The sequence below is a fragment of the Vombatus ursinus genome, unplaced genomic scaffold (assembly GCF_900497805.2).
Source record: "Vombatus ursinus unplaced genomic scaffold, bare-nosed wombat genome assembly UNPS02014785.1, whole genome shotgun sequence".
NCBI classification, from domain to species: Eukaryota; Metazoa; Chordata; class Mammalia; order Diprotodontia; family Vombatidae; genus Vombatus; species Vombatus ursinus.
The window spans coordinates 15,493,006-15,515,418 of NW_020954563.1; the positions used below are offsets into that span (position 1 = coordinate 15,493,006).

General features: G+C 38.0%; 1 protein-coding gene across 4 annotated transcripts in view; it reads right to left on the reverse strand.

Moving 5' to 3' along the window:
• FAF2 (Fas associated factor family member 2) overlaps nt 1-22,413 on the reverse strand; it is a 76,883-nt gene that overhangs the window by 6,658 nt on the left and 47,812 nt on the right. For all 4 annotated transcript variants that reach the window (XM_027867134.1, XM_027867137.1, XM_027867135.1 and 1 more), the window contains 3 exons: nt 18,500-18,677; nt 17,557-17,728; nt 11,178-11,321 (listed from right to left, as the gene is read on the reverse strand). In XM_027867134.1, coding sequence (XP_027722935.1) covers nt 11,178-11,321; nt 17,557-17,728; nt 18,500-18,677 — 494 coding nt within the window. The remainder of the gene's footprint in view (nt 1-11,177; nt 11,322-17,556; nt 17,729-18,499; nt 18,678-22,413) is intronic.

Sequence of the window (22,413 nt, forward strand, 5' to 3'; positions counted from 1 at the left end):
TCTCTTCTCTCTCTAGATCTTTCTTTTATGAACTTATCGCTTCCCATGGGTTTAATTATCATCTCTAAACACCAACCTAGATCTTTATACACAGACCTTGTCTCTTCTCTTTTGAGAGCCAATTTTGCATCAACAATAGCCTACTGGACATTTCAAACTAGATGTTCCATAGGAACCTCAAACTGAACATGTATAAAAGAGAACTCACAATATAACCCCCCAAACCTACTCCTCCTCTAAATTTCCCTATTTCTGTTGAGGGTACCACCATCCTTCTACTGATCAAGTTTATAACCCTTGAGTCACACTGGGCTCTTCAATCTCCCTCATTTGACACAGTCAATAAATTAAGCCCTGTCAATCTTATTTCCATAACTGCCAAAATGACATTCCTCTATAGTATAGGACCAAGCAAATTATTCCTCTACTTCTACAATCAAATACAAATTCACACATTTGGAATTTAAAAGACTTTCAAAACCTGGCTTCAACCTACCTTTCCAGAGATAGTATCCATTACTCACCTTCATGAATTCTACTGTTTAGCCAAGCTAGCCTTCTTGCTGTTCCTCATACATGACATTCTATTTCCTGTGATTATACAGAAACTATCTCCCACACTTTGAATGAATTCCCTCTCCACGTTCACTTCTTAAGAATCCTATTCTCTGTTCCCTTTGATGCTCAACTCAAATGCCTTTCCTCATATCCCCATCTAGCTAGTGTCTCCCTCACTGAAATTTTTGTAAATACTTATGTGTATACGTTATCTCTCCTGATTCAGATGTAAGCTTCTTGACGATATGATTGCATCATTTTTGCTTTGTTTTGCCAGTGAGCAGCATAGCACGTGGCACACAATAGGTACTTAATAAATGCTTGTTGGTTGACAAATGGCAGCACAATCTTTTTAGTCACCTAGGTTCACAACTTTAGTCATTTTCATCTCCCTCAATTCTTGTATTTAATCAACTGCGAAATCTTGATTTTACCTCCACATTACATATTGCATCTATTTCCGTTCCTCTACTCACATAACCTTTACCCTAATTTAGGTTCTATCACCTCTCTCCTGAACTATTACAACAATCTTAAAATTAGTTGGCCTGCCTCCAATCTCTCCACAAAATTGCCAAATTACTATCCCTATCTTACGTTCATTTTATCACTTTTTAGTCAAGCTGGCCCACTAGCTATTTCCATTCATGAAATTCTATCTCCTGCCTCCATGGCTCTGCGCTAGTATCCTCCTATGTCTAAAATGCATTCTCTCTTCACTTTTACCTTGTAAAATCCCTGGCTTTCTTCAAAAGACGATTTAAATACCACCTCCTACAGGAAGCTTTTCCTCATCTCTCTGGTTAGTAGCACTCTCTTATTTTTAAATTACTATATATTTATTCTCTGTATAAATGTTATATTCCCCAGTAGAATGTAAGCAGCCTGAGGGGTAGGCATCTCTTTGTATCTTTAGCATCCAGAGACTTAAACAGGGTAAGCATTTAAAAGATGTTTGTCAAATCAAACTGACCAACCCTCACACACTAATATGGCCATAACAACATGACAAAATACTTCCATCCATGCTTCCTCTCAAGTCATATAGAAGGGGGAATATTTACAGAAGCTTGCTGGCTACTGACGCTACTCTCAGTAGCGTCAGTTCTAGGCACTAGGCTTCTATGCAGGTGACTCCACTTAGATGATTTTATGAGTTTCTTCTCTCTGCCAGTGATAATTTTTAGAAACACACACCCAGGGAGGGTAAGTTGCATTGAGGAAACATGGGAAGAACGTCATATTTACAGAATCAGTTAAGCAGAGATTACAGCTGAGAAGTAGCTTGTGTGTTGAATGATATAGGGCCACTCTGCTGGGCAAGAATGTGTGAAAAGGAAAGAAAACAAGCAGTGGGTCAATGTACAAAGCTGAGGACCCCAAACTTAAGAGAGTAAGAGGGAAAATTCATCATCCTCTTGAAGACAGCAAGAAAATGAATCCAGGATTATAGCTACTCTCAGTATTAACAATGTCCAGTCAGTACTAGGTGGGACCAAATACCTCTACTCACAAGAACAACCTGTGACTGAGGGCTTCTCATATTTTAGCTTTTGTGTAAAATTAATGGCTTGTATGTTCAGACACTGAAAAACAGTAAGAAAGATGAAAGACAAATCTACTAGGAAAAAAACTGCTAATGGCCTATAAAAGTTTATGGTTTTTAGAGCCAGTTCATACAATTTCTAGATACTAGGCTTCTATGCAGGTGACTCCACTTAGATGATTTTATGAGTTTCTTCTCTCTGCCAGTGATAATTTTTAGAAACACACACCCAGGGAGGGTAAGTTGCATTGAGGAAACATGGGAAGAACGTCATATTTACAGAATCAGTTAAGCAGAGATTATAGCTGAGAAGTAGCTTGTGTGTTGAATGATATAGGGCCACTTTGCTGGGCAAGAATGTGTGAAAAGGAAAGAAAACAAGCAGTGGGTCAATGCACAAAGCTGAGGACCCCAAACTTAAGAGAGTAAGAGGGAAAATTCATCATCCTCTTGAAGACAGAAAGAAAATGAATCCAGGATTATAGGCTAGATTGACTCTATCACACTCTGCAGCAGAAGTTGATCTGAGTGTACGTTCCTCCTACTCTCAGTTCATTGCCCATCTGTACTGCCAAAATATATTTACCCAGCAAACTATCATCCACAACTAAGAACATCCAAAGGACCTCACCCTTTTCCATTTGTACTCTGCCCAGTAGATTGTGCATGACAACGGCATGCAAACACCAACTCTGGAAAGCAAGCACATATCTCCCTGTTTCATGCTTCACTTGATATTGGTAATCAGAATATCAATGAACAAAAGTTATCTCTGTGGCTAGACTTCTCACAGAATATTTGCCATCTTTACACATCCATAAGACACCCTGCAGAATGTTTATTACATTTTGGTCTATTGGGTCAATTTTTTTTCCAATCACACACACATTAGTAATCTTGTACCATTGAACCTTTCAGTCAACAGTTTCGATTGTGCAGATATAATCTGCTATAAAAATCAAATGTGAAGTTTTGTTTATTTCCTTCTCACTTTTTATCGAGAACATCTCTGATATTTGTACATCACTCTTAAAATGTAGACATTGTAGAAATAAGAGACTAGGCGTATGGGTCAATAATTGCTACTGTCTTTTCAATCACATTCTTTGGTATCAGTAATATCTTTCCCAACCGTTCGACATCTCTACCTCTGAGATATGGAAAATCACTCCCACAATAATTGTTTTTAAATGGGGGGAAAGGTAAAGAAAGAAGTGGGGATACTTAATCTGGTCTGGCCACTCTTCCTGGCTTATCTTCTTAAGGACTACTTCTACTTCTTATATAGCACAAATGGTATCAAGGCAATACAAATTAAAATGTGGTAGTTCCAATGTTTATGATGAGAACAGATTATAGAAACACAGAAGATCTATTTTGTTTTTTGTCCTTTTGTTGATCTCTTTCCAGTTTCATCTATAAATGTCCTAGGATTATCTGCCTCCGTCTGGTCTCATGCTAATCTTTCTGCAAAATTTTTTCCCTTTCACCACTTTTTATTACTTATAATACTATACAATCAACCTTTAGAATATCTTACAAAGAGTTTGTCTTCTAAAATGATGCTGCCTTTGACTGTAGGATCACTGCTTGATAAGAGGATCAACTGTTGGTGATTTTAATGCTTTTGTGGACTCCCTGTTGTGATGGCTGCTTTAAATCAGTTACACTTCTAAGAGATATGGTGATAGCCAAAGTTATCTTTATCAATTCCCATTTTTTGGCAAAGTCAAAGTTGTCTTTATCAATTTTTGGCATTAAAAAAAAACACTTAAAACATGTCTAGTTGGAGGCACTATAAATTATGTTGTTTCTTCTATTTATCTTCTAGTTTGGTGTTGATTTTTACTTTTGTTCTAATTAATCAATGTTATGCACACTAATAGCTGATTCATAAATAATTCCCATATCAGGAACGAGTTATTTCCTCTCTGCTGAAAATCAACAATACTTTGTGATGTTTTTTGGTGGTAATCATGTTTAGTTCCTTCCATCTCTCTTCTTGAAGCAATTATTCATGATATATTGGTTTGGGTCTTCTGAGTAGTCTGTCATTAAGCATTTATTAAGCACCTATTATGTTCCAGGTCACTATGTTAAGCACCTGGGATACAAAGAAAGGTAAAAGTCCTTGCCCTTGAAGAGATAAAGCATTCTGAGCACTTACTGTGTGTTAGGTAGTATGATGAGTGCTGGGGACACAAATGAAAGCAAGCCCAACAGTCCCTACCCTCAAACAGCTTTTATTCTAATGGAGGAAGACACATAAAGGAGAGCTGGAAAGCAAAGAGGTGTGTGTGTGGGAGGGTGCCTGTAGCACAGAGATAATGCAACTGGAGAAGAAGACAGTACAGGTGTGAGGTGAAGCACAGCTGGAGTTCTACCTAGGGAGTCCTGGGAGGAAGTCACTAATCTGGATAGGAGGGCCTCAGAATTGAGGGTTCTCCAAGGTGTCAATGCAGCAGGTGAGAAGAGGCGAGTCAAGCCAGGATACCAACCTTTGGCCTCTTTTCAAGTCCTTAAGCATGAAATTTATTCATCTTTTCAATGTAGTCAACCAGGAACAAAGTATATGTTAACTTGGCTTGGAGAACCTTCTTTAGTTTGAATGTTCACGAATTTCTCTACTGTGTCCTCTTCAATATGCAATGTTGGTGTACACACTTCAGTTATTCTCATGTTGGTATTTCTGCTTATATTCACTGTGAACAATGCAAGGCAAGGTGACTAAGCATGTCATGAAATGATGTTTCTTGTTGCTTTTGGGTGCACAATGAAACCAAAATTCATCAGCTCCTTTATTTGTCTTATTAAGAACCTGCAAGCCACCATTCCATTGAGGTGCAACATCTTTATGTCTTCTGTTTTCATTTATAGGGACCATTTTTATGGTCCAGTTTTTTCGCTGGGCAAAGATCTTACATTTAGAGTGCTAAGAGTTAAATTAAAATTTAACATGCAGTCTAAAAACTGTGATTTTAAGCACCTTGTACTCCATTTTTTGCCACTCCCCCACTCTCACTGCAGAAGCAGTAACAACATACACAATCAAAGGCCATTTTGTATTACAATGATTCAAAGGCTGCCACAGCCATAGAATTTCTTGCCTAGTGACCCAATTATTTGTAAATAGCTCTGTGAACTTAAATAAGCTGGTCCTTGAACAATCAGCTAACAAAAGTTTGTTACTAGAAACATACTAGAAGATTTTCCACTGAGGGAGAACCTGTCAATGCCCACTGAACCCTGTTAGCCTTCAAAAGCTCCGGGATCACATCCAAGTTATGGGTAAGGCACCAGAGTTGTAAGACTCTTGTAAGGGATTATGATTCAGTCTTTTTTAACAGAATAGTTTTTGGTACAGAAATTTGTTTAAAGATTTTTTTAATGACTAAATATATTATGTATCAATTACCCCTTAAAAATTTAATAGAATAGGTGGGCACGACTTTCTTAGGAGAAATCACGTGGCTCCTGAGTCCCTGCCCCAAAAAGTTTATATTTAAGTGCTCTGTGATCCTACTCCTTTTTGTAGTTTTATCTAGCTTGCTCAACATGGAAATAAAGACTCTTTGGTCTGTAGATCACAGTGTCCTTGAACCATTCTCATGAACAGAAGTTTCTAATAGCAATCCACAAGTACATAAAGAGTGACCATTTGCAGCAAAAAACCTTTATGCTCTGGCCAAGAGTTCTTACTTCACTCTAAGTTCCTTCAAAATTCTCAGATGCATTCATAATGAAGTGTTAGCCTAGGGTAGGAGAAAAGATTTGGAGTTAGAGGTCATGGGTTCCGTGAGGCACAGTGAGCCTTGATTGCCTCATCAGTAAAGAGCGCATTGTATTAAATTAGCTCTAAAGTACCTTTCAGCTCTAAATCTTATGATAATTACTATCTTATCATTGTGGCAGATATTATCTGTATTGCTAACAGATGTATAAAACACTCATAATTCTGCACAATTCACTGAATCACAGACTGTTGCGACAGAAGTGACCTTAATGAACATCTAATCCAAACTCTCCTATCCCCATACATGAGATAATAAAAGTGTGGCCCAGAAAGGTCAAATGACTTGTTTAAGGTAACAGGTCCAAGTGCAGCAGAGCTAAGACTTGTGCCTAGTACTATTTCCACTACGTTATAACTTCCTGGAAGCACATGGACTATGAGGCACCACAAGATTCTGGCAAAAGGAGGTGGAATTGGATAGTTGTGTCATGTTCACTCACTGGATTCAGAGAACGTTTTCATTATTTCAGTTCTGCAAATATACTAAAGCTAGATGTAAGCACCCCAGAACCTGAAATATACACAACATGAATTTAAATAATGCAACCACTTCAGAGGATTCATTGTTTATACATCAGGTCCTAACTATCCAGATGAGGAAAGTGATGCTCAGACAGGTGAAATGGCTTGTTCAAGGTTACATAGGTAGTGGGCAGCAGTGGGAAGTCCATTAAGAGGCACAAGCTTTCAAAAAGCAAAAGAAAACTAACTAGATGGAGTCCCGACAGGAAATAATAACATTTAAGGAAGGCTGGGCATAAAGGCAGCATAATACTGGTAAGAACAGGTATTAGGCCACGACATGAAAAAGCTGAATTTCACCCACGGATAGACTCAGTCTTTACAATGAGCAAGTGAAGGTATTTGCAGCAAATCAACCCTGGCAGAAAGAAATCAGACTGGGTGAGAACAGGTTTTCCATGAACAGCAGCCAGGGACCTCCATGAAAATGGCAGAGTCTGAAATAGTCTTTGTGAGCCTGAAAAGTCAGGAGGAATCTTTGTGGTCAGAAAAACAAATATCATCCCCAGCCACAGTTCCTCAGATGGGTTTAGATAGTAGTCATCCAATAATATTCACAACCCTGGAGTTATATTTTACTCTTCTTCCTTCTTCTTCATCTTTCACATCCAATCAGGTTATCAGGTCTCATCAAACTAGACTCAGAAATACATACTAGATTCATTCCCTTGTTTACACCTACAACCATTGTCCTAGAAGAGGCCCTCCTTACCACTCCTTTAAATTGCTACAATAACGTCCTTTATTGGCCTAGCCACTTCGAATCATGCATCTTTTATATTACTGTCTAACTAATTTTTCTTGCATACAGAGATAGTCACATCATTCCTCTGTTCAAAAATTTTCTGTGGCTCCTTACTGCCTGCCAAATTCAAATTTCTTTTTCTGAGATTCAAAACCTATCACAATTTGGCACAACTCTACCTTTCTTTAACTAAAAAAAAAAAGTTTTATTAATGCTCTTTCAAAAAACATCATAGTCATTTCCCAATGACTCTGCCCTTCACCAACAGAATCATCCCTTGGAACAACTGAGTCAAGTAAACAAATAAATATTCTAGCCATATCTGAAAATGCACCGTATTTTCATTCTGGGCCCAGAAAACATTATGTGTTTGTAGACAAAAGGGAGGCATGTTTCATTATCAGTCTTCTAAAACGATAATTGATCATTTTATTGATCAGAGATCTGGTCTTCAATATTATTTTACCTTTTACCTTACTGTCACCTTACCTTTCCAAGGTTATCTGACATTATTTCCTTTAAATATACTCTACCATCCCAACAAACTAATCTGACTCTGGAATGTTTCACAGGTCTCCACTCCACCTGCATGCTTCTGTTTATAATGCTCTCTATTTCTAGAATTCCTTCCTTTTTCCTCTTTGTTTAATGAATACCTACCTATTTTTTAAAAGTCAACTCAAATGTTATATCCTCCAGCAAAGCTTCTGCTCTTCCCCCGCTACCTGGTCTATAACTTTATCTCCCAGAGCTACCAAAACACTCTGATTTATAAGTCAGTAAAGCATTTCTTTTGTTTTGTGTGTACCTTGTCCAGGTACATGAAGGGAAGAAGAAACTAATGTCCACATCCACCTATGACCTGAACAACTTTTACATCTGAAAATGTTGAGCTAAAGATGGGGTGTATTAAGAGGGCGGGACAGGCAGTTACATATGGTCTATGCCTATACAAATTGTTGACCCTGAACTTTCTACATGCCTTCATCAGCAGACCTAATGATTCAGTGACACTGGCCTCCTTGATGTTCCACAAACAAGACACTATCTCTGGACTCTGTATTTTCTCTGGATGTGCCTGGCACGTAATAGGTGTTTACTGACTAATCGACTACTCTGCCTGCACTCAATAGTTAGCATACTTCCCACCTTCTCATACTTCTACCCATTATTTTGGTGCTGAACTGCCTTTCCCAAATTCAGTTCTTCATTCCCTTGTTTCTATAACCTACAATCCTACCCACCAATGTTTCACTCTACCACTACTTCTACGTTCTTTATAATCTTTAATCTCTATATACTGGTTACTTCCCTGGTGCCTTCAAACATACTCAAGTCTCCAAATTCCTAAAAAAAAAAAAATTCTAACATGTTCACTAGTTATTATCCTGTATCTCCTCTCCTTCTCAGCTAAACTCCTTGAAAAAGAAGTCTATCATTAGAGCTTCTACTCCCTCTACTCTATCTTCCAAATTTTAGCAATCTGGCCTCCCCACCTCATTATTCACCAGAAACTGCTCTCTCTAAAGTTACCAATGATCTCTTAATTGCCCAATACAATGGCCTTTTTCTAATCCTCATCTTTCTTGAACTTTCTGTAGCATATGACATTAGTGACCACCGTCTCCTCCTGAATAATCTCTCTTTGGATTTTCTCAACTCTGCTTTCTTTAGATTCTCCATTTGTATGAATGTTCTTTCTCAGTCTCTTTGGCTGTAAATTCATCCCACTAGCTGTAGGTATCACCCAAGGCTCTGAGCTAGGCCTTCTTCTCTTCTCTCTCTATACTCTCATTTGGTCAGAAAATACAGGTTCAGTTATTATCTTTATGTAGCTTAATTCCAGATATATTTATCTGGCCCTAGGCACGCTATTGAATTTTAGCCTGGTATTTATGAACTCCCTATTGGACATTTCAAAGTGAATGACCTATAAGCATTTAAACTCAACATGTCCAAAACAGAACTCATTATCTTTCCCCCAAAACTTTCCTCCTCTTCTGAATGTCCCTATTCCTGTCAAGAACACCATCATGCTTCCAAGTCACCGAGGTTCCAAATCTTAGTGTTCTTTCTTTCTCTCCTCTTCCCTCCATTTATCTAATCAGTAGCCAAATCTTATAATTTTGTTTGCTACAACATTTCTCACATACATCCCTTTCTCTCCACTGACACAAGCCATCAGTCTAGCTCTGGTACTCACCATCTGTTTTTCAGTCTATTGCCTTAGCCTTTTAATTGGTTTCCCTGCCTCAAAACTCTCCCCACTCCAATCCTTCCTTCAACTCAGCTACCAAGGTGATCTTCCTAAAGTACAGGTATCATGTCAGTTTCCTATGCTCAATAAATTCCAAAGGCTCCATATTACTGCAAAAACCAAATGATTCTTCTTAACTTTACCTCTTCCTACCTTTCTAATCTTCTTATATTCTACTGCCTTCCATATACCTACTTACAGTTCCCTCACATTTCCTGATTCTCTGCTTATATATATATGAAGACACTCCACTTCCTGATTCTATGCTCTCCCAGCTAAATTTCACCTCTTAGAACCTCCAGCTTCCTTTAAGACTCAACTAGAGTGTTCCTGTTGTCCCACTCCCAGAAGGTCATGCTCTGGTTCCCCCTGCTCCTACTGCCATCCCCTCTAAAGTTATGTTCTATTTACTCTGTATTTGGCAGGGGCTGTCTTTGCTTTTTTCTTTGTATTTCCAGCACTTAGCACTGTATCTAGCACTGAGTCAGTGCTTAATAAATGCTTTCTGGGTGACTGACTACTACCATCAATGGGTATGCAAGAGGGAATTCATAACTGTATTCAATTGAAATAAGCACACAGAGAAAAGCGTAATGATAGGCTCCAGGAACCCACACTTTGAATGTAAATTCCCTAATGGCAGGAGATTATCATTTTCTATCTTTGTACTCTAGCATTGAGCATAGGGCCTTGCATACAGAAAATGTTTTAATAAATGGTTTTTTAATTGAATTGTTCTGTATTAAAACAGAAACTATTTCAAGTATACACTTGAGGATCATAGGATATAGAAACAGAAAGGGACAATGATAATTTTGTCCAATGCCTGTCACTTTATAAATGAGGAAACTGGACCTATGGAAATTGTTATTTCCCTAAGGACACACAGGTAGCAACAAAATGAAATTTGAGCCCAGATCCTCCAGCTCCATATCCACAGTTCTTTTCACTATATCAAACTATCTCTCATTAAAGAATACCTTTCAAATCCACTTTCTTCTCCTTCACTGCAGAAGTCAGCAACTACAGATGTGCAATATGGCACATACTAACATGCATAGTTGATGTGTTGGTCAGTTTTACTGAACTATTTTTCTCTCTTTTTAATAACTGTTGCTTATAGGAGTGGGAAGAGGGATATGTTCAGAAATAAATGTAATATAAAAACAAAAACACTAACAAAAACAATATAAAGATCAAAAATATTTTTTAAAAAATTCTTTCCAGGGATTCAAAACTCAAATAATATAACAAATCCAAGAAAAAGAGAGGAAAGGAAGAAAGAATTAAAGATTATTCTAAATCTGTAGTTAGTCTTGGCCAAAAAGAGAAATTTTTTTTTGTTGCTGTTGGCACTAAAGATGGATAAAGTTAAGAGTTTCTCCTATTAAGTCACTGATTCTAGAAACAAAACAACCTTCATCAAAAGAAACAGGACGAAAAGACTAGAAGATTTCACTGTGTGAGGGGAACATCCAGTTAATAGTAAACACTCTCAAAACAAAAAAAAAGTAAATACTCTCTAAAGTTCACTTCATGTTACCCCCCCAAAGCTTCCTTTTTGACATTAGCTTCAGTCAGGCCAATTGTATCGTTATTGCAAGAGATTCTTGACTGTAACCATATCCAATTTCCTCACTCTTTGCTAGTCAGGGTACTACAATACCCTCAAGCAGCTCTATTAACTTGAATGTCTATAAAGGTTTTCAAATCCATATCCCAAATTCTAAGTCCAAAATGCCCTCCTGGTCCTTACTGTTAGAGATTGTGTAAAATGGAATCGTCTCTCTACTCTGGAATCATTGGGTAACTTGAAAATGATCTTCACACTTTCAGGATCATCAGGGGATGGCTCAGGTGGCAGGCATTCTGACTTCCGCTCCTTCTCCTCCTGCAGGTTCTGGGAAGAAAAAGGGCTAAGTTAGTCCTTAGTTAAAGGCCATTCACCATAAAGGACGAAAAGAAACTGATCTCCCAGTCAGATGAAATTAAATGTTTTAGATTATTTTAAAAAGAATCATGAACATTTGCCCATATCCATAAGTTACTGTCCAAATTTAGCTCTTTCTTAATTACTGTGGAAGTATATAACCCTGTTATAAAATACTGAGAAATAATATTTTGAAAGTGTTCTGGTCTGAGATTCTTGGTTTTGCTTCAATCAAATACCTAATCAGTCTTCCTCAAATAGAAGACGTAATCATCTTCAGAGAAAAAAAGATTAATTTCTTGAAACTAAGATTACTGGAGTTTGTCTTGTTTACAGTAACTACACCAAGAGTGGGAATTTCTTTTGCTTAACCTAATCAAAAGAGGCTGTCTATTCACCTTTGGCCAACAACAGGGGAATGTTTAGAGAGAGTGGTTAAAGAGGAAGTGACTGGTTTCAGAAAGATGTTTTCTCCAGTATTATTATTGTTCTGTTTGGTACATTTATTAAAACAAAACAAAAAGATCTAAACTAAAATTAAGTTCCTTTGTTTTACTTTGTTCTAAAATTCTGTCTTTTGTTTGATTACTATGAAATATGAATTAAAACTGCTTGGGTCAAGAGACAGGAACTTTTTAAACACAATCACAAAACAGTGTTTTTAGACAAAGGCAGATCTAAATAACTGAAGAAATATTAATTACTCATGGATAGGCTGAGTCGATATAATAAAAATGACAATATTATCTAAATTAATTTACTTATTCAATGCCATACTAACTACCAGAGGACTAATTTATAGAGCTAGAAAAAAATTATAAAATTTATCTGGAGGAGCAAAAGGTTAAGAATATCAATGGAAATGATGGAAAAAAAAAAGATAGAAAAGGAAGGGGGCCTAGAAGTACCTGATCTCAAACTATAACTACAAAGATATAACTGTCAAAACAATTTGGTACTAGGTAAGAAATAGAAAGGTCGCTCTTTGGAACAGACTAAGTGCACAATATACACAAGCAAATGAGCACACAGTAACCTAGTGTTTGGTAAACCCAAAGATCCTTGCTATTGAGGCAAGAACATATTATACGACAAAAACTGCTGGGAAAATTGGAAATTAGTCTGGCAGAAACCAGGCACAGATCAGCATCTCACAATGTATATCAAGAAGCTGAAAATAGGCATGTAATTAAGTAAAAGAAATTTTGCATGTAAGCAAATTAAAAGAAGAAATTGGCTGTCTGATCTATGAATAGAAGAGTTCATGATCAAACAAGAATTAGAGAGGATCACAAGAAAAGAAAAGCTTTGATTACATAAAATTAAAAATTTTTTTTCTGCACAAACAAAACCAATGCAACTAAAATTAGAAGATAAGCAGGAAATTGGAGAAAAAAAATCTTTGCAGAAAACTTCTCTGATAAAGATCTCATTTCTAAGATACACATCAAAGTAAAAGTCAAAGGATATAAATAAGCACTTTTCAGAGGAAGAAATCCAAGCTATCAACAGCCACATCAAAATACTCCAAATCATTACTAGAAAAATGTAAATTAAAACGACTTTGAGATACCATCTCACATTCATCAGATTGGCTAAGACAACAAAAAAAGGAAAATGCCAAATGCTGGAAGGAATGTGAGAAAATAGGTTCTTTACTGCACTGTTGGCAGAACTGTGAACTAGTCCAGCTATTCTGGAAAACAATTTGGAACCAGGCCCAAAAAGCTATTAAACTGTGCACACTCTCTGACCTAGAAATTCCATTACCCCCAAAGAAACCAAAGAAAGAGGGAAAGGATCCTATGTATAAAAATATCTACAGCAGCTCTTTTCATACTGAAGAACTGAAAACTATAGGGATTCCCATCAACTAGGAAATGGCTAAATAAGTTATGGAATATGAAAGTGATGAACTCCCATCTCATACCGTACTTGCCTCCAATCCTATCTCCAACTTCCTGAGAAAGAAGAGTGGTGACCTCCACTCAATGATGAATTCTCAAACTTGGTCATAATCCTTTACATCTCAGTGATCTAAATTTCTGTAGTCCATTATCCAAGCCCTATTCCTTACCTCCCAACAACCAACTCCTGTTCCCATCCCCCTCAACCTTCGCACCCCAAAATTTCAACCTAACTCTACCCAGCCCTTCCTCTGTGCCCCCTGGAATGCCTGTTCCATAAGCAACAAACTTTCCTTTATCTTAAAACTTTTCCTTTTTCACTCCTGCCTTCTAGCTCTTACTGAAATCTGGCTCCCTGCTGATGACACAGCCTGACTGGTCACCCTTTACAGTAGTGGTCACCTTCACTCATTCACCTTGGCTCACTTGTGAAGGCAGGGGATTTCGTTGTAACATTCCTTCCTCCTTATTGCCATTTCCAGGTTCTCCCCCTTCTTCTATCACTCACTAACCTCTCTTCCTTTGAGTTACATGTTATTCTCATCTACTATTCAATCAAAATCCTGTGTCTACAGACCCCCAGGTCAGTCCCTTCTTTCTTTCCTTCCTTCCTTCCATCCTTCCTTAATGAGTTCAGTACCTGGCCCACAATTTTTCTCTCCTTCCCAAGTCCTGCCTTCAAATGATAGGGGACTTTAACATACATATTAATTCTTTCTCAAATATACTATCCACTGGGTTTCTCTACCTACTTACTCCACCTTCAGCCACAAACACAAAGACAGTCATATCTTTGATCAGAAATGTACCATCTCTACGTTTAAGAATTCTAAAATCCCTTTATCCAACCACAATCTATTGGCTTTTTATTTCTCTTTTTACCTTCCCTTACAAAACTCTACTGTTCCTCTGCACCATGACTTCCAATCCCTTCACTCCTCAATTTCCTCCCAGGCTATCTCCCCTGCACTAGCCACTTTCTCTTCTTCTCTCCATCTTTTCTCCAAATCTTGACCCCTTGGTGAAACCAATTCAACACTATACTCTCTTTCTCTCTTGAATCTCTTGCATCATCAATTGTACCCAGCCAAGCTTCAGCTTTGGATCACTCCCACTATTAGTTGTCTTCACTCCTACACATATGCTGCTGAGTGAAGATGGAGAAAATCATGGAACTGTTTTGACTGGATCATGGATTATGATACTACCTCAACTGGGCCCATACTGCTGCTAGGCAGTATCTCTGTATCAACTCACTATCCCAATCTCCACAGCAGCTCTTCTAAACCTTTTCGTCCCTCCTCAAATCTCCCATGGCTCCCTCTCTTCCCAATCTCTCAGTTGAGACCCTTGCCTCATAGTTCATAAAAAAATTGAAGCTATTCAACTTGAACTCCTCTCCCCTCTTCCTTATCTCCTATCACTCAGAAGCCTTTTGCCATTAACCCTTCACTCCTGTCTCACACGTCAAAATGGCCTTGTATCTTATCAAATCTAATCCCTCCACTTGTACAAGCAATCTCTGTCATCCCCACTCTTTTTTTTTTGGAAAGGCAATTGAGGTTAAGTGACTTGCTCAAGGTCACAAAGCTAGGACGTGTCAAGTGTTTGGTCTGAGGCCGGATTTGAACTCAGGTCCTCCTGACTTCAGGGCCGGTGCTCTAACCACTCATCCCCACTCTTTCATTTATTTTCAACCTCTCTCTCTTTCTCTACTGGCTCACTTCCTAATGCCTACAAATATGTCCATGTCTCACCCTCCTTGAAAAAACTCTCAACTGATTTTTCTGTTACTGTGATCATCCTATATCTCTTCTGCCATCTATAATAGGTGCCTCCACTTTCTCTCCTCTCACTCTCTTCTTAACCCTTTTCAATCAGGCTTCCAACCTACTCTTTCTAAAGTTATTAATACTCTTCTTAGTTGCTGAATTCAATGGCTTTTTCTCAATCCTCACTCTCCTTGACCTCTCTGCAGCTTCTCACACTCTCTTCCTTGATACTCTCTTCTCTTTATGTTTTCAGGACACTCTCTATCCTGGTTCTCCTCCTACCTATTTGACTGTTTCTTCTGTCTCTTTTGCTGGATTCTCCTCCAGATCACACCCTCTAATTGTAGTTGTGCCTCAGGGTTTCACTCTTCTCTTTCTATACTTCACTTGGTGATCTCATCAGTTCCCATGGATTTAATCACTATACTGATAATTCTCAAATCTACCATCCTCCAAGTCCCTCCCTTAGGCTCAAAATCTAGAAGTTATCCTAGATTCTTCATTATCTCTCATCCCCCTAAAAATCAAGCTGTTGCCAAAGCCAGCAGATTTCACCTTTGCAACATCTCTTATATACACCCCCTTCTTTCCTCTAAAGATGCTGCCATCATTCTAGTACAGGCCCTCATTACCTTATGTCTGGAGTATTATAAAAGCAGAATGCTCTTCCTCCTCTGCTTCAACTACTGACCTTCCTGGCTTCCTTTAAGACCCAACTAAAATCATATCTTTTACTGGAAGCCTTCCCCAATTCCTTCTAATTCTAGTGGCTTCCCTCTGTTAATTATTTCCTATTTATCCTGTATATAGCTTGCTTTGTATATATTTGTTTGTATGTTGTATCCATCGTTAGATTGTAAGCTCCTTCAGGCAGGGATTGTCTTTTGTTCCTTTTGGAATCCCCAGCACTTAGCACAGTGCCTGGCATATAGTAGGCACTTAATAAATGTTTACTGGGGCAGGTAGGTGGCACAGTGGATAGAGCACTGGCCCTGAATTCAGGAGGACCCAAGTTCAAATCCAACCTCAGACACATGATACGCACTAGTTGTGTGACCCTGGGCAAGTCACTTAACCCCACTGCCTAGCCCAACAACAAAAAAAATGTTCACTGATTACTGATTAGAATATTATTGGGCTTTAAGACATGATGAAGGGGGTGGTTTCTGAAAAATCCAGGAAGACTTATGTGAACTCATACACAAAGAGATGTGAGTAGAACCAGGAGAACAATTTATGCAATAACAGCCACACTGCAACTATGATCGAGACAATGACCAACCACAACTCCAAAGAACTCATGCTATCCACCTGCAGATATAAGACTTAAGAATGGCAACTTAAGTACATATTCTTCTCTTTCTTTTTAATTTTTGTTTGAACATGGCTAATATAGGAATTTGTTTTGCATAAGTACACAGATTTGCAATGAGCTATGTTTTTCCGGTCTTTTGAGTAAAAAGAAGAGGGATATGGGATGGGGGAATGGAGAGCATTTGGAATTGAAAATAAAACTGAATTAAGAAAGAAGGAAGAAAAAAAGAAAGAAAGGAAGGAGAGAAGAAAAATAAAGATTGTTTGGGTCAGAGAAAATTCTAATTAGCAAGGGAACTTTTATGAGTCTGAATTTCCAAGCAGGAATTCTTGTTTATTAATAAACTGTCTCTGAGAAACTTTGGCTAAAACACCGAGTAAAGAGTTTTTCTTCCTGTTTCTTCACTGTTAATAAACAGAAAGCAAATGACTTAAGACATAAGAGCAAGAAATGAGAGTACATGAACATAGTCTAGTTGTCTATGCTTAGCTCCTAGGACTTTAAAACAGTTACCATTTTTTGCCTTATTGTGGAGTTTACTGAGTAGATGAATGACATGGATAGACTTTTGGTTTAGGAAAATCACTTCAGTCGCTGAATGGAGGATGGACTGGAGCACAGAATGAATTAAGGAAGGCAAACCCACCAGCTATGAGGTGAAGAGGGCCTGCACTAGTTCTGGCAGGTAAGAAGAGAGAAGGGAGTGTACCTGAGAGACGTTACAAAGATGAAATCAACAGGCCTTAGCAACAGCTTAAATATGAGGCGAGAGATAGTGAGGAATCCAGGATGACTCCTAAGTTGTGAATCTGAGGAACTGAAAGGATGGTATTGCTTCCTACAGTAATAAGGAATGTAGGAGAGGGAGGTTTAAAGGTAAATATAATGAGTTCTGTTTTGAAGATATTGAATTTAAGATGTTTACTAGATATCCAAGTAGTTTGAGTACTGGCAGGCACTATATCAAGTGGGTTAAGCTTCAAAGGCGCAGAGACTTGTGTTGGTCAGAAGAGGACAAAACTATCTAAGTGAGGACAAGCTTATCACTAAAGGATCTGCCTCTGGAAGATTAATTTTTTCAGCCACAGCAACTGCTGAAACCAACTAAGATGTGAAGAAAGTACCAAAACTGATACAAAGTTTTTGGTGTGTTGAATACACTGTGCTATATATAGTGTTAGAAACAAGGGTACAATACAACAGCTCCTTACCCGTCGCCGTCTCTCTTCTGCCATTTTCTGTTGCTGGACTTCTTCCTCCTTTTGTCGCTTCCGCTCACGCTCCTCTTGTTTTTTCCGTTCTTTCTCCTGATCAGCTCGGAGGGAGGCCAAGTAGGCTTCATCTTGTTGCTGCCTCAGCACCTGGGTCTGGTTTCTCTCTTCCCTGCAGATATGCCAAAAGGCATTCAAACAATCGAAGCACAGGTACTCCATCAGTGCCTCCTATGTGCTAAGTGTTGAGGATATGAGCAAAGACAATTAAGCAATCTCAACTTCCAAGGAGCCTGCATTTTAACAGGGAGACAACGTACGTGTGTGTGTGTGTGTGAGATATATACGTGCGTATACAGCATAAATGTAAAGTGAGTCAACAGAAAATAGTTGAGCAGAAGGTGATTTGAGAAACAGGGCAGTAGTGGCTGGTGAGGGGAAAAGAACAAGGTATATAAGATATCTGAGCTGCATCTAAGAAAGTCAGGGGTGCTATGAGGTGAGGAGAAATCTACATTCGAGGCATAGGGGATGCTGAGACAGGGCAAAAGAAGAGTAATCTTGAAAAGAATATCGTTTTAAAACATTTTTAAAAAAAATTTCATGCCACCACGTGAATCATGAAAACTGAATATGGCCAAACACCAATCAACATTTTTTTTACATGCCTCTTATGCCAAGCACTGTGCAAGGTACTGGGAATATAAAGACAAAAAAGAAATAGTTCCTATAGGGAAAAATAACATATATAGCATGTATATATGTAAATATGCACAAGAGACAAAATATGAATTGCTTAGTATTAATCAATGTAGAGAAAGCAGCAGGGTCTTTAACAGTACTCAAGTACTTCAACAGTAAACAAGTAGCCAATATTTGCCATACAATTATATGGCCCAAAAAGATCCCTAAAACAGCTGCCCCACATGGAGTTAATTAGTACCTCTCCAAGCGTTCAGAAACCAGGTATGTTTGGTTTGCATCCATGATGAATGTCAGTTGGTTAATGAGATCATCAGGTTGAATGAGACCTTCTAACCGACCGACCACAGTCATTCTCCGATCTTTCAACATGATCATAGCTAGGAATGGATATGTATTCTCTCGCAAAGCTTGGGACACTGGAGGAGACCAAAGAGAACAGCATACAATTTTCAAAGCACTGCCACAAGTATTATCATTTAATCCTCACAACACTGTGAGACAGGTAGGGTAGAATTTATTTTATAGATGAGGAAACTGAGACTCAGACAACTTTAGTCACTTGCTCAAAGTCACATGGCTACTGGAGCTCAAGCTAGAACTTGGGTGTAACCAGGACCACTTTGAAATAAACAAGCCAGCAAATAATTAACTTTGAAATACAGCATTCCATTCAAGTACTTAAATGAACTTAGCTCCCATACACTACAACTTAAAGCAGAATCTTGGTGAAACCTGTTTGCTTAGTTCTCCCTTAAGAGTAGTGATGACATCATTGTTTAATTAATGAAGGTGATTTCTGCTCAATTAAGAAAGGAGTCTAACAGATTACAAAGCAATGGTTTCTCTATTCATGGAAATCCTGATAAGCCAGTATCCCAGGCAGGGATCTAGATACATGTAAATATTTAAACTTCAGAACCAAGCAAACTAACTGGAGAGATGAGCAATATTCAGGCTTTAGGTTCTGTTTAATGACTGAAAGAGCTTTAGTAAAAAAGAAAAATACCATAAAATACCTCCAAAGATCATCTTCATAAATATTTCATTATAAGAAATAAGACTGAATAATAAATCTATTTCGGGGCAGCTAGGTGGTGCAGTGGATGGAGTACCGGCCCTGAAGTCAGGAGGACCTGAGTTCAAATCCGGCCTCAGACCAAATACTTGACACTTACTAGCTGTGTGACCCTGGGCAAGTCACTTAACCCCAATTGCCTTAAAAAAAAAAATTAACAATAAATCTATTTCCACATCATGGCTGATAGCCCCATGACAGTACTCTAGTAACTCAATTACAACAAGCCCTTTATAACAACCAATTATCTAGAACAAAGGATCTCTCTCATTACTCACTATAAACACTATTAATATTCTCACACCTCAGTGATTTTGAATTTTGGACATATTCCTAGCATTTTATTCTCACGACAATCATGGGAGCTAAGTGGGAAAGGTACCATGCCCTATTTGATAGATGAGACACTTAAGGCACAAGAAGTTTGGTTGAACTGCTTAAAGTCACGTAGATAGCAAATAGCAGAACCAACACTAGAGTCCAGGTCTCCAGACTTCTATACCTATATGCTTTCTACATGACAACACTGTCGCTGATCATGTGTTTTGACTTGGCAGAACCATTCAAACTATCTGATTGCTCCATCACTAACAATGGACCATAGGTACCTCCTTGTCAGCTTGCACCCACTCTTCTATCTCCATTTGCACTAAATTTGTTCATAGAGTATGAAGAACATAAGCGCTCCTTAATGTTTGGTGTTGAACGGAATTCCAGGTACAGGCAACATCACAAACTGCATCATTGATTCAACCTATGGGACAAGTTGGTCAGTATTTGAATTGTTATTTACATTTTCTGGAATAGTGATTTCTTCAATGCTGAGAATTCTAGATGAAGAAACTACCTCTACTAATACACATCTGCACCTTCCCCGAAACTTAAAGTCTTAGATAACTGCCTAGACCACTGAGAGGTTAACTAACTTGCCCAGGATTACTCAGCCAGTATATGTGAAAGGTGGAATTTGAACCCAGGTTTTCCTGACTCTAAAATTAGCTCTCTATTCACTATGCCACTGTGCTTTTTTGAAATGTAATTGCAGTAGGGATTTCATGAGAAAGTTGATCCCCTGTGGTAGCACACTCTTTTTTATCTCTTTATTAACTATAAAGCATCAGCAAGACAGTTCAATGTTATCATGAAATCTCTTCTGTGATAATGTCTTATACTGAACCCCTGGCCCAGAGGTTGAATCAGTGAAACAACAATGCAGGAAAAAATATCATTAAAAATTCTATTAAGAAACTAATCCTGCTTGCTCAGGGTAATCACCACCACTGTTTAGCAATGGAGCAATTTTGCTTTCACTGGGCATTACTATAATTCCAAAACAATCTCTCAGTGACAATAAGCATAGTACGTTGCATGTAGCAGGTACTTAATAAATGGCTATTGGATAAAAGAATCAGTCAGAAAAAAAATTATTACGTCCATCCATTCATTTTAACTTGTAGTATTAACAACAGATAAAGGTGTAACACCTCCGAAATCTACAGGAAAATGAAATTTTCCAACTGCCAAATATTTTATTTTATGGGAGCCTATAGCATCAATACCTTTAAGAACACTCAACCTGTCATTATTCTCTTTAAACAAAGAGGAAAAAATTTCCTTGGCACCAGTCTGAGCAAACATTATCAAAATGACCTGTCTTACTCGTAGAAAAACCATACTGAATATCAAGTAGCATGAAAAAGCCATAAAATTATTCTATAGCACCATGATTTGATGCCTGCATAACAATAAACTTCCTAATATTGTCTTAGTTTGAAATGCCAAAAGCACAACTTCTCAAAATACATCCAGTGTAGTCAACTCTACCTATACAAAACTACATATTTTTGATAAATATCAAGGCAGAGATAAGAGTACTCACATTTCCCGAGAACTACTCATATAGAATATGGTCTGGGTCTTCTAATTTAGGTAGGTGAATTACATGGCATTTTAGGAGAGCCAGAAAGAATTTCAACAGCTGTCTTTTCTTAAGTCCCTGGATAACGCAGAGGGTACTATACTAATCCATCAACATTAACAGTGTACAGTGCTACACATTTTCTCTTTAAGATTATTTTAATCCTCCCATATTTTTACTGGGGAAAAAAAAGGGCTGGAATTTATATCGAACAATGGTTTGATGCCTCTAACTTTGTTGCTGCTGCTTGTGTCAGTCATATAAAGTATGGTGCTATGTAGTATAATAGCTTTTTGTCACTGCAGAGATCTGCCATGCCTTCCAATAACTTCACTTACGTACAGGTAGCTGGTTATTCCTTCCACAGAAACACTAGCGCTGTCCCATGTTTTCAAGGATTACAGTAATGAGGAACAGGTGCTTGTCTGTCATTCCAGATAAGTTATTTTACCTGCAGCTTCTCCACTGCTAACTCTTTTCCTTGCATCTTACCAGAGCATCTGCTGATGTTCACTGTTCCTTTCCCTTCTGCTTTTTAAATTTGCTTTTCTATATTCTGCTACTTTTCCCATACTTCTCAAGTTATCTATGAATACCAAAAGCTAATCATTACACTCTTCTCCTTCACTGACAAGGTGACCAATCAACTACAGAACATCGGATGCAATCTTTGGCTCTTCTCAGTTGTAATTTTTGTTGTTGGATTCACAGAGGCCGCTTTGTCCCTAAAGAACAGTAACAGTCCTTGAATCCCCAAGATTTTATTATAATAAGAATTTTATCTGTAGTTGTTCATTTGATTTAAAAGGAAAAAAAATTTATGGACTGATTGAGTGATGTAGTTTTCTACTGTTAGAGATCCAGCCTTAGGAATCCAGCCACAACACAGCCAATGTACATAGGATTTGTTAAGTAATTAAGAAACCAAAACTAAGGGATTAGAAGATAAGAAAACTAGACTATGAAGACCATGTTAAATGCACTGTTGGTAAACCATGTTCATAGGAGGAAGTACCAGAAAGTAACTTAATTTTTCTTCAACTCTTCAAACCCTAAGATGAGTTCTAAGAAGATCTCAAACTAAGAGTCCCTGTTGTAAGTATTCCTAATGAACATGACCTCTCAAGGTATTTAGAATACTTTAAAACACAATATATCG